Genomic DNA, 12,485 nt, shown 5'->3' on the forward strand with positions numbered 1-12,485 from the left:
TCTTCCCTTATAATTTTATGACTCTTCTCAGTGTTATGTTTAGATTCCTTTCTTTTTATTTTTTGTGTGTCTATTTTAGGTTTTTGGTTTTTCATCACTGTGAGGTTCATATATATAACAATTCAATGGTCGTTTAAGTTGGAGTGAATTCTAACTACCCTGCATTTTACTCCTACATCCCATGTTTAATATTTTTGACATCATATTTTACATCCCACTGTTTTGTATATCCCTTAACTACTTATTGTAGATATAGATGATTTTACTACTTTTGTCTTTTAACCTTCCCACTAGCTTTATAAGTGGTGATTCACTACCTTTATTTTTTTAACATTTTTATTGGAGTATAATTGCTTTATAATGATGTGTTAGTTTCTGCTTTATAACAAAGTGAATCGGTTATACATATACATATGTTCCCATATCTCTTCCCTCTTGCATCTCCCTCCCTCCCACCTTCCCTATCCCACCCCTCTAGGCGGTCACAAAGCACCGAGCTGATCTCCCTGTGCTATGCAGCTGCTTCCCACTAGCTATCTATTTTACGTTTGGTAGTGTATATGTGTCCATGCCACTCTCTCACTTTGTCACAGCTTACCCTTCCCCCTCCGCATATCCTCAAGTCCCTTCTCTATTAGGTCTGTGTCTTTATTCCTGTCTTACCCCTAGGTTCTTCATGACCTCTTTTTTTTTTAAATTTTTTTTAGATTCCATACATATGTCCCTGCCTTTATTTTGTGTTTGCTTTTACCGGTGAGATTATTTTTTCATAATTTTCTTATTTCTGGTTGTGCCCCTTTTTTTTTTTTTCCACTTAGAGAAGTCCCTTTAACATTTCTTGTAAGGCTGGTTTGGTGTGATGAATGCTTTTAGCTTTGCTTATCTATAAAACTCCTTATCTCTCTTTTAAATCCAAATGAACGCCTTGCCTGGTAGAGTATTCTAGTTGTAGGTTTTTCCCTTACATCACTTTGAACATATCGTGCCACTCCCTTCTGGCTCGCCAAGTTTCTGCTGAAAAGTCAGCTGATAGTCTTATGGGCGTTTCCTTGTATGTAGCTATAGTTGCATTTCTCTTGTTGCCTTTAAGATTCTATCTTTAATTTTTGCCATTTTAATTACAATGTTTCTTGGTGTAGACCTTTTGGGGTTCATCTTGTTTGGGACTCTCTGTACTTCCTGTACCTGGATGTCTGTTTCCTTTCCCAGGTTTGGAAGTTTTCTGCTATTATTTCTTTAAATAGGTTTTCTGTCCCTCCCTCTTTCTCTCTTCTTCTTCTTCTGGGACCCCTATAATGTGAATGTTAGTATGCCTGATGTTGTCCCAGAGGTCTCTTAAGCTATCCTCATTTTTTTAAATTCTCTTTTCTTTTTTTCTGTTCAGCTTGTGGGATTTCAACTAATCTGTCTTCCTGATCAATGATCTGTTCCTTTGTGTTTTCTAATCTACTTTTGGTTCCTTCTAATGTATTTTTCATTTCATTTATTGTATTCTTCAGATCTGAAGGAGATTCTCTAAGATCAGCAAGTGGGTCTGACCCAGGTGTCTCAAATTACTGCCTCTATTCTGGAACTTGGAGCATGTGAGGTTTTGCACATGCCCTTTAAGAGTGGAGTTTCTGTTTCCTACAGCCCTCTGGCTTTTCTGAACTCACTCCTGGGTTATTTTCAAAGCCAGATGTTCTAGGGACTTGTCTTTCCAGTGCAGGATTCCTGGGCTGGGAAGCCTGATATGGGGCTTGGACCTCTTGCTCCTTGGGGACAAGCTTTTTGGTTGTGATATTCGTCTTGGTTGTGGGCTTCCAACCTGAGGTTGTGGGTCCTGGGTCCTGCCTATATCATGTCTCTGCTTCTCCCACCCATCTTGTTATGGCTCCTTCTTTATATCTTTGGTTGTGGAAAATCTTTTCTGCTAGTCCTCAGGTTGTTCTCACAGAGAGTTGCTCTTTAAGGAGTTGCAATTCTGGCATGCCCATAGGAGGAGGTGAGCTCAGGGTCTTTCTCCTCCGCCATCTTGATGCCCCTCCCTCAGTTCATATTAATTGATGGTGATGGTGGCAGTTTGCTCTCCTTCCCCAGATGCCAATACTTGTTCTCTCATTCAGTCTACCCTTTTTTGCTTGTTTCCAGTAAACTTCCTCTAACTTGCTGAAAGTAACAGGTAATTAACACCACTTAATAGCTGTTAAGTGGGATAGTCATCTGTTTATATCCTGCTGTGGTGATGCTCAGGACCACCCAGGCTGCTGCTCAGTTTGCTCTAATAAGGGAAGATCTGTGGGGCAATGACAGAAACTCCCTTTGCTGAAAACAGCAGGTGCCTGTTACATAAATGATGTGGCAACAGAAGCCTTACATGGAAAATACCACTCTAGGAGGGCAGGGAGTTAGGAAGACCCTGGGGTTTCGGGACCCTTTGTTCCCTACAAGAGTTGAGCTCCTTCCCTTCAAGTTGGGCTGGGAGGGTGGTGTGGGTGGGATGGGCTGGAGAGGGGAGGGCAGGGCTAGCAGCTGTGCCTAAGTTCACTGGTGAACTCTATGAATGTGAGTCCAATGTCGAGACTAATTATCATGCACTGTGCATAGAGCTTTCCACTTGGGCAGGAGATGACTTGTTTCGGGCCTTGGCCTTCTTCCTGTCACTGTGGTCAGGTAAAATCATCATGACTGTTCTCTGGAAATCTTACAGGCTGGTAGAAGGGATTTTTGATCTCAAGGTCATTTCTGTGGAAGATTTGGAAGCGGTGTTTTTCTAGGACATGAGGAAAAAAGTGACTATCTCAAACACCTCCATGAAGGATGATGCCGAGTGTCGTTGGGGAGGCCCCCAGCTTGGGTATTCTGCTTTCTCCCATACAGCTTATCCTCTAAATCTGAACTCAGAGGTCATTCTCCTCCAAGGAACCCTCCTTCATTTCCTCATTCAGAGTGGATGGTTTCTTCTTTCCTCTCTCCCTGCCTCGTGTTGCTTGAATCTACCTCTGTACATCGGCTCCCATTTTGTTGTGCTGTAGAAGCCATGGTTTCCGTGGTCATTTACATGGCAGTCTCCCCCAGCTAGGCTGCTTTGCGCTCACTGCCTAGTAAGGGCTTATAATAAATATTTGCTGACTGAGTGCATAAGTGGGGCTCTTCGGCACTGGAAAGCTTGTTAATCACTTATCCTTCTGCCCTTCTCATCCTAGAACTTTCCCTTCTTTTAGTCTTTCTCCTCTCAAACAATCTGAACTTTTGCCTAATCACTTCCTGTATTCTGAACATGACAATTCCTACTTCCCTCATCCCTGGCTTAGAGAAAGGAAGAAAGGAGTGGGTAGCTACAAGTGTTAACTTAAGATGTCTTTGAATTGCCCACTAGTTGTAGGAGAATTTTGTCCCTTTAAAAATATGGCATTGCTTGAGAGAGTGCTTTTATTCTCACCTCCTCCCTGAGTGGGCTCTTAGTTCAGTAATTTTACAAGTATGTGAGGAAACTGGCAGAGAGGCTTTTGAAATTCAAGTGTATCTTGAAGCTGCATGAAAATGGTGATAAAGGCAGACTGGGAGGTATGGGCAGGGCAGGGCAGGGCTGGAATCCCAAAGATTTGGTCCTAAAAATGAACCAGTCACCCTCCAGGTTTAGAAAGTCCACTGAGACACAGGGAAGGCCAGAGACAGGCAGAAGGAGCTTGTGACAGTGAAGGGCAGAGGTGACCTGCCGAGGACAGGCAGAAGATGGCGGAAACTAGAGGCTGCGAGGTTCTGGAGGTGGAAGGATGCTGGAGAGAAGACCTCCATCCCTGGAAGATACCAAGGCCAACCCTTCAAGATCAGAGACCATGGCCATGGGTTCTAAGGGAGCTTCATGGGTGTTCTTCCACACGGTGGTGGCTTGGAGAGCCAGGAGCCAGACACTACTGCCCTTATCTGCCTATGCTACCTACCCAGACTCAAGTCCGTGAGCAGTAGTTAGTGAGCATTGCTCTGTGAGCGCAGGACTGTCACAGCCCTCCTGGGGCACTGGGACCCTGGGTCTTCAGAATGGAAGCCTCTGCCTTGTGTGTTTGGTCTGTGAATCTCAGCTCAAATATTTAACAAAATCACCTGGGATGCTTCTGAAAAGTGCATATTTCTGGCCACAGTTTATCTTAGCAGATGGGTATAGCACCCAGAAATCTGCATTTTAAACCAAGTGTCCCAGGCAGTTCTGCTACAGGTGGCTGGAGGATCCTATTTTGGGATTCAGTGCTGACCAGTCATTTCTTAAACTTTAAGGTGCATGGAAATCACCTGGGGATTTTGTTAAAACCCACCAGGTTCTGATTCAGCAGTCTGGGATGGAGCCTAAATTCTGTATTTCCAACAAGCTCCTGGGTGATGCTGGCGATGCCGGTCCTGGGACCACACCTGGAGGCACAAAGTTCTCAGTGCTTCACCTGGGAACTGGTTAGCAAGGCAGATTCTTAGGCCCCACCCAGACCTACTGAATCTGAAACTGGGTGTAGGGCCCAGCCATCTGTGTTTTAGCAAGACTCCCAGGTGATTCGGAAGTACCATAACGTTTGGGAATCACTGCTGGATGATGGTGAAGCTTAAAGACATGGGCTGGAGGAGGGGGGCCAGTGGGAGTGCCAGGGTGGTAGAGCAGCGAGCAAAACCCGTTCTGTTACTTCTTGTCCCGGTTTCCTTCTCCTCCAGAAGCGAAACTGAGACCCTTGTGAACTTGACTGGAGGGAGCCCCTTCCTCATGCTGTTGTGCACGCACGCTTTTCCTTCCGTGTCCCCGGCACACAGCACAGCTGGTGGTGAGGGCCCACGGGAAATGGCAGGGGGACTAGGGGTGCTGGAGCCCATGCGAGTCAGTCAGAGTGGAAGCTGGTCCCCGAGGAGCAGTTAGGACAGGAAGGCTCAGGCAGTTCCTGGGAGTCTGGGCAGGGAGCCAGAGTGGTCCACGGTGGCTGGGCCGGGGTCTGCAGCACGTCAGTGCACAGCCAAGTCCCAACGGGGGCCTCTGGGCCGAGCTGTGAACTGGGCCCTCCTCACTCTAGGTGGCCAGGAGCAGTGGGCAGCGGGGGTATGGGCTTACCCCGCACCGCACCTCCTCTCCCTGGGCCTTTTCCTCTCTCTGTTGCCTTCTCCGCATGCAGAGTGAGCCCCTGTGGGTGTCAGGAAAGCTGCAGAAGCTTCCCCAGCGTGGATTAAACGTGCTCAGGGAGGATGGGTGGAGAGAGGGGAAGAAGCCAGAGGGCCCCATGGGGTTGGACAGTGGGAGGCCTGCAGAGGAAGCCCCCTGGGGCTGGAAGCAGCGCTCCGTGGTTACCTGCCCCACCTCTGTGCCCTCACTGAACTCCTGGCCTCTGCAGGCCAGAAGGAAAATGCTCCTGTTTCTACGTCCTGGGTCACTCAGGCAGGATCTCCTTCCCTTGCTGTCGCCCCCTCTTGCCCCTGTGTTTCTGGGTAACAGGCCCGTGGGGAACATGTTCGGTGACTGATTTCCCCTGAGGCCTGGCTCAGTCTCCTGGGATCAGCCGTGAGGCTCTGATCCTGACCGAGACAGGGTCGAAGCAATACTTGGCCCAGGCATTTAGGAGAAGTGCTGGCAGCGAAGGGCACAGAACCAGGTCCACAGTTCCTGGTGTGTGTACAGTCAGCATACATCAGAATAATTTATGGTGACTTTTGTTTTCTTTTTTTTTCTTACAGTGTTGTGTTAATTTCAGGTGTACAGCAAAGTGATTCATATATTTTTTTTCCAGATTTTTTTCCATTATAGGTTATTACAAGATATTGAATAGAGTTCCCTGTGCTATACAGTAGGTCCTTGTTGTTTATTTTATATATAGTAAGTAGTGTGTATCTGTTAATTTCAAACTCCTAATTTATCCTTCCCTCCCCTCCCCCAATTTTATGGTGACTTTTTAAATTACAGTTCTAGACTAGGTGATTCTCTGTTGAGTATGTCCCAGAGTCATCCGCTCTCCCCTTTAAAATATTGGATAAACACCGTGCAAAATCCAGGAGGTCAAACAGTTTAACGTACCAGCATCATCAAATAGGCAACACTCTAGTCGGCCCAACCGGTGTTCCCGCTTAGTCATGTCATCTGAGGTCGGGGTGCCAGCTCTTAGCTGGAGGGACCGGAGGCTGCAGGGAGCCTTGCCCCTGGGAGGGCTGGCCCGCCCTCCCAACCCCCAGGGTGGTGCAGGCTTTTGCCTGACTGCTGTGAGGCAGCGCCCTCTCTAGGAGAGCTTTACCCAGAGCAATTAAAGAGAAAGTGGCCTTCTAGGAAGGGCTTCAGACAGAATAAGGTTTCCTGATAGTGCTTGAATGCTTTTCTCAGTCTTCCATTTAGCAAAATCCCAGGTTCCTAAGCTGCCATCCTGTCCTTCCTTCCCGCTGTCTCCTCCCGACGTGAGTCTCGTGCACAGTTGTTCATTTGGGGACAAATAGAGAACGGCTCTCCATGCTGGACATTTCTGAGAAGATTGCCTCCTCCCTGCTCATCCCAGAAGGGCTCCTCTGTTTTAGGGCCAGTTTGGTGTGGGCTGGGAAATCAGATGAAAGAGACATTACCTTTTTCTTCTTTTTAATATTCACTGGCTCCTGGGCAGATAAACCTTAGGACAGATACAACAATACAGGACAATACAACGAAGGGAACTGGGTTATTGTTGTTTGAAAACAGGCGGAGGTTGGGGTTTTTATGGTTTGAGAGGCAGGCTGTTAAACAACCCTTGGTTTTTCTTTCCACTTGGCAAAGCTGGAAGCCTGGTTGAATCAGAGCGGGGGTCAGAGGAGACCGGATGGAGAATCGGGAAACCAGATTTGGTTCTGGGCCATTTCACTGACTTTCAGGGTAAGAGTGACAAGTCCTGAGAATGGTAAATAGCTCATTTGTGATTGTTAACAGTAACAATGATCACATTCATCGCGATAACGGCATCTTCCTTTCTTTGATGCTTCTTCCCCTTTGAGAGCACTGTCAGAGGACACCCTGTGTCCCTTCTAGCACCCTTGCTGGTAGGTTGTAAATGTGGGCATCTAGAGATGAGACAAATAAGGCTCAACATGCTTAGCTGCTTTTCTCAATATCACGCAGTCGATCGTTATGTAACTGGTAAGAATTTATGTAACACTTTGAGATAGTGGGCTAATATTTTTAGCCCAATGTGATCACAGCAGAAAAGCTTGTTGTCTGAGTCAACAGGGTTCACTGAGAGATGGGTGGAATCTCTGGGTCTCCCAGCTGCCACTCCCTTCAAGCTACCCTCAGCCCTGGAACCTACCCCTAGGCTTCTGTGGCTTGACTTTTAGGGTGTTCGGTCCCAGCCATGCTTATACCAGCCCCTCAGAAATCCTGCCCCCCTTGGGATGCATGGTGGGAACCAGGAGCACATCTCCAGCACTAGGGTGCTGGCCACGCCTTCTCCTCCTTCACCGCCCCCTCCTCCCCAGTCTTAGGGAATCCCCGCTCTCCCCCAGGGAGCTTCATTCCTTTGCTTCCACTCCAAGCATCCCCTGTCTCTTTCCTCTCCCTCTGGGGGTTAGAAGAGCTTCTCCTCTTGCCTCCTGATACCCCTCTCCTCCACAGCAATGAAATAAGACATTGATACATTATTATAGTATTCTCCTATCATAGGTAAAGGTTACCAGTCAGCTGCAAATCACTTGGGGGCTAAAGCCGGAGAATGCATGGATACATGAATGAATGAGATGATGCATAAGTAGAAATAAAATAGTTTTAATACAAATAAAATAAAATTTCCAGGAAAACAAGGTTGTGGATGAAAGCTTAGAGCAGAGCTGAATGTGGCACTTACAGAGGAGAAGAGATAGCTGCTCTGTTGGACAGAGGGAGCAGGGTCCAGGGACAGAAACCTGCTAGAAGGTTCCGGCACCGCCTTGGGAGGATGTGCAGGGGCCCAGACCAGTAAGGGGCAGTAGAAATAAAAAAGGAAAAACAAACCCAGGTGGCTGTGAAGAAGAAATGACAAGATTTGGAAACGGACGGGTGAGGAAATGGATGAGACAGAGAAATCAGAGATAGCTATTATTAGCAGAAATCGGAAATTTAGGAGATGAAGGTTACAGGTGTCGGGAGGAGAGTGAGTTTTCAGCACACGGTGGCTGTGGGCTATTGGGATGGAAATGACTGCCAGGAAATGAAAATTGAGGACGAGAATCTGGGCAGGAAGTCAGGACAGGCGATCCTTCCCAGATGCCACATCCATCCTCTTAGAAGTGATGGAAGAAGCGGGGGAGTGGGTGAAATCTTTGAAGCCTGCACTGACAAGTGTCTGAGCTTTGCTGGCGTGCGCTGAGAGCTTCAGCTGACATTGGACCTCTGCGTACATCAGGGCAGGGGATAGTGGGAGGAGGCTGTGTTGTCATACTCTCATGGCAGGCCCCCACCCCTCAGTTTACGATGGTGACACACAAAGCCTCCAGCACCAGGGGATGAGAAGGCTGAGTCCCAGCAGGAGAATAAAATGAACATTTACCCAGAACTTGACCCACGTCAGGCCTGGCGTTAATCCATTAAATGATGAGTAAGTGGCCGTTTTCGATGGGCTTGTGCAGAACCCGCCCAGGTGGTGACTGTCACCTCTCTGCTTTTGTTCTCACGGTTCCTCTTCCTGGAATGCTCACCTCTGGCTTCCTCGCATGATGAGGTTTTACTCATCCTTTCAAGTTCCCTTGATTCCGCCTTGATCGCAAAACCTTCTGTGAGCCCCCCTGGTTGGAGGGAATTGCAGTCTTTTCAGCAACCCCACAATACCTGTATTGGGACCACTTATTTAGTATTTATAACTCTGTAAAGCAGGGCATAATAAGACACGGGAATTCAATAGACTGTGGCCTGCGTGAAACAGTCCCTCTGTTGTGTGAAAGAATGAGAGTGGCGCCATTCCAACAGCTTGTCACAGGACAAGGAAACAGTGTTCTGCAGTGTGAGGGTATGACTCAGGATGGAGGGCGGGCGGGCGGTCCTCCCCTCAGTGTTTCTGTGGTTGGCTGGGGAGATTCAGGGGCGGTCTTTGTATAACCGAGATAAGCAAGGTTGGGAGGGGACAGCTAGTCCAACTGCCCACACGAATGAATAAGCATTATGCCCGCCTGGTGGTCATTCAGCCCCTGCCTCAGCGTGCCCAGTGCTAGTGAAAGGAAAGGCGGGCTGGCTGATCCGGGGAAGGATAGAGGGATGATTACCGCTTTGCTTTTCTCACTGATTACTCATTTTGTACCAGACAAGATGGGTTAAATCACGCTGTGGTTAAGAAACAACTCCCAAATCTCAGTAGCTTAGAACACGGTCCAGTGGTCAGGACTCCGCGCTTCCATGGCAGGGGGCACGGGTTCGATCCCTGGTCGGGGAACTGAGATCCCGCATGCCCCGCGGGGCAGCCAAAAAAAAACCCCAAAACACCCCACAAGTTTCTTTCTTGTTCATGTTTGGTGTCCATCACCGGCTGCCCCAGTGCGCCTCTCCTCGCTTATGGCTTCCGGATGCTGGAGGACCCTCCAGCCTAAGTGCGTTTTGCTGTGTCAGAGGGCAGAGAGAGAGAGCCTGGAGCGCTTTGCATTGGCTGGTAAATGCTCCAGCCGTTTCTGCTCACAGCCCTTTGGCCCCACCTTCCCGACGACGGATACGGGAAGTGTGTGGAGGGAAGCAGTAATGCCCGCTAGTCAAGGCTGGTGCTCATGGCCCGGCCAAGGTTCACTGGGTCCATAAGTCTCCCCTGCCATTGAGACAGGGACTGCCTGGGGAAGCGGGAGAGAAACAATGTGTGGACGTAAAGGGCACCCTCGCCCTGCCACCTGCAAGGATGCGCTGCTCAGTGATAGGAAGAGGCAGCTGGGGAGAAGCCACCCCGAAGAGCAGCCTGGATTCTGCAGCTTTTATCCCACCCCCAGCAGGTGGGGCACCTCTGGACCCAGCTGGCCTCCCTTAATCACTTTTCCTCAGTGTGGTGACAGTGACAAATCCTCCCTGCTCAGCAGGTTGCAGCTTCCGCTATAAATCAAGCCTCGAAGAGAGAAGAAACAGTGGTGCTGAATAGAGGGACCTGAGATCCAAACTGTAATAGTCAGAGATTTGTGAGACAGGGATGATCCAGGCCTGGGGTGGCTTTCTCTTAACATGTTAATTACCTCGGCCTAAGTGGCTGAAATCAATGATTAAAAAATGTAGAGACATGCATAGGAGAGGTCACAGCCGCTACCCCCTGGGGCTGGCAGGCTGAGAACAGGGGCTTTCTCTTCGAACAGGGGCTTTCTCTTCGAACGGGAGGAGGTAAGGTGGTGTCTTGGCTGGCCGCAGATGGGGTTGGAAAGGATGGCTGCAAGGTCCTGTGAGGAGAAATGTTGAGACGTACCCCCTCCCACCAGGTCGTTGAGGCTCACAGGGGCTAGCTGTGCCGGTTCACCCACTGAGGCCACTGCCTCTGGACCGCTGGCTCTTGTACGTTGATTCCAGGGTTATTGCCCGAGAATTCTAAGAGGCGGGCTAATGCAATTCATTCTTCACTGGACTTGAGAATGAAGAAGATGCCACTTAGTTACAAAATGCATTTCTTAACACCTGTGCCTCTGCATGTATTTATTTCAAATGTGTGTCCCCCACTGTATTTCCCATCTGGGGCGGTTAGCTCACCTGACTAAAGTGAGAGATGAATGAGACCAAAGTCATGTTCTTTCCCCAAATAGGAGAGTTCAAGGCAGTTTGTTTTCCCCCCAGAGAAATCTTGGTTTGTGACCACAGGCTGCATCCCTAATGCCAGCCAACCATGCTCCAAACATATGCACTTGGTCAGTTCAATTCATTTTATCAAATACTTGTTCAGTCTCTGCTAAGTACAAAAAAGCACTTTGCAAATGGAGATGAGAAAAGAATAGAGTTTGGCCAAGGTGGCTCATAGACTAGGGGTAGATCCGTGTGTGTCAAGAGGTAGGAAACAAGGTAATGACTCCATCGTGGACAGGTTATGGAAAGTCCCCCTGAGTGAGGGTCGGAAAGCATGCTGTGGGGCTGCAGGGTGGGGTGAGGTGAGGTGGGGTAGTATGGGCTGAGCTTCCATTAGAAAGTACTGTTTGAGATGGGCCTTGAAGGTTGGTTAGAATTTGCTAGACAGAGCGAAGCATTCAGCGTGGTCTAAACCAGTACTGGTCCACGGCCTGTTAGGAACCGGGCCACACAGCAGGAGGTGAGCGGTGGGCAAGTGAGCGGAAGCTTCACCTGCCGCTCCCCAGTGCTCCCCATCGCTCGCGTTAGCGCCTGAACCATCCCCGCATGGAAAATTGTCTTCCATGAAACTGGTCCCTGGTGCCAAAAAGGTTGGGGACCGCTGGTCTAAATGACACACAGAGGCTATCCCCCCATATATATATGAATATGTATATACACATAATGAATATATATATTAACTCTTAATTCATTAAATATTAACTATTAATGAAATAACTAATTCATTAACTATTCATTCATTAAGTATTTATTCCTATGTGATTGGGAAAGATGGTACATTAATATCTCTATTTTGGGGTTTCCTTGTTACTGGCCCGGGGACCAAATTTCTCCTTTACAGTCACTTTGATTTTTGTTACAACTTTGATTTCTGTTAAGATGTAAACACCCTTGCGGGGGTGGGTTCACAATCACGTTGAGCTCTTTTTACACCGGTGCAGGTAGATTGGGCTCACGGAGCTTAGTCTTCCTGTTGGTTGCCTTCCACTGTCTGACCCTTCTTGGTCTGGGCTGGTTTCTTTCCCCTTCCTCCAGAGGCTAAACTTTCCCTCTTTTGTCATATACTACATGTTCTTACCCTTGGGTTCCTCTTCATCCACGCGGCATCAAGAAAAATGCTGTTTCTCGCTTTTTTCCCAATGCTCCTGTGTTTGAACAGTGTATACATATTTGCTTTAGGTTTGTGAGTTTCTATGGGAGGATGCACAGGGCCTAGGAGAACACGAGCAGGACAGTTATAGAATCACTAGAAAGTCTATCAGTATTTCTGCCAGTGGGTCCTGCCTTGGGCCAGACGTCACAGGGGCTGGATGGCCTCTTCCGCTCTTCCCACCTGTGGTCATCCACAGGTGACCCCCTAAAGCAAGTGCCCTATTCTGGTAAGTAGGGTGCCCAGGGCCTGTGTCCTTTTTGGGTATAAAGCATGGCTCCGGCACCTTAAAGAGGAGAACTTACCAGAAACGGGTCACAGTCCAGGGGCAGTGACTCTGTGATGCTGCGGGAAGGACCTCTGTGTCACCAGCATGTCAGAGGAAGTGTCCAGGCAGGCGGACGTCAGCCGCTATAGATGCAGGAGCGACTTTTCCTCCCTCTAACGCAGGCCTGTGTCTCTGCTCCCTCTTCAGCTGGTGCTGCCAGAATACTCCATCCACAGCCTCTTCTGCATCATGTTCCTGTGTGCTCAGGAGTGGCTCACCCTGGGGCTGAATGTCCCTCTACTTTTCTATCACTTCTGGAGGTAAGTCTGCTTGGGACTGCCCTG

General features: G+C 48.5%; 1 protein-coding gene across 2 annotated transcripts in view; it reads left to right on the top strand.

Annotated features, from left to right (window-relative positions):
* CNIH3 (cornichon family AMPA receptor auxiliary protein 3) overlaps positions 1–12,485 on the top strand; it is a 118,540-nt gene that overhangs the window by 96,952 nt on the left and 9,103 nt on the right. For both annotated transcript variants that reach the window (XM_029229895.1, XM_029229896.1), the window contains one exon: positions 12,349–12,461. In XM_029229895.1, coding sequence (XP_029085728.1) covers positions 12,349–12,461 — 113 coding nt within the window. The remainder of the gene's footprint in view (positions 1–12,348; positions 12,462–12,485) is intronic.

This window comes from Monodon monoceros, unplaced genomic scaffold, assembly GCF_005190385.1.
Source record: "Monodon monoceros isolate NGI ecotype Baffin Bay Population unplaced genomic scaffold, NGI_Narwhal_1 Super_Scaffold_18, whole genome shotgun sequence".
In the NCBI taxonomy this organism is placed as follows: Eukaryota; Metazoa; Chordata; class Mammalia; order Artiodactyla; family Monodontidae; genus Monodon; species Monodon monoceros.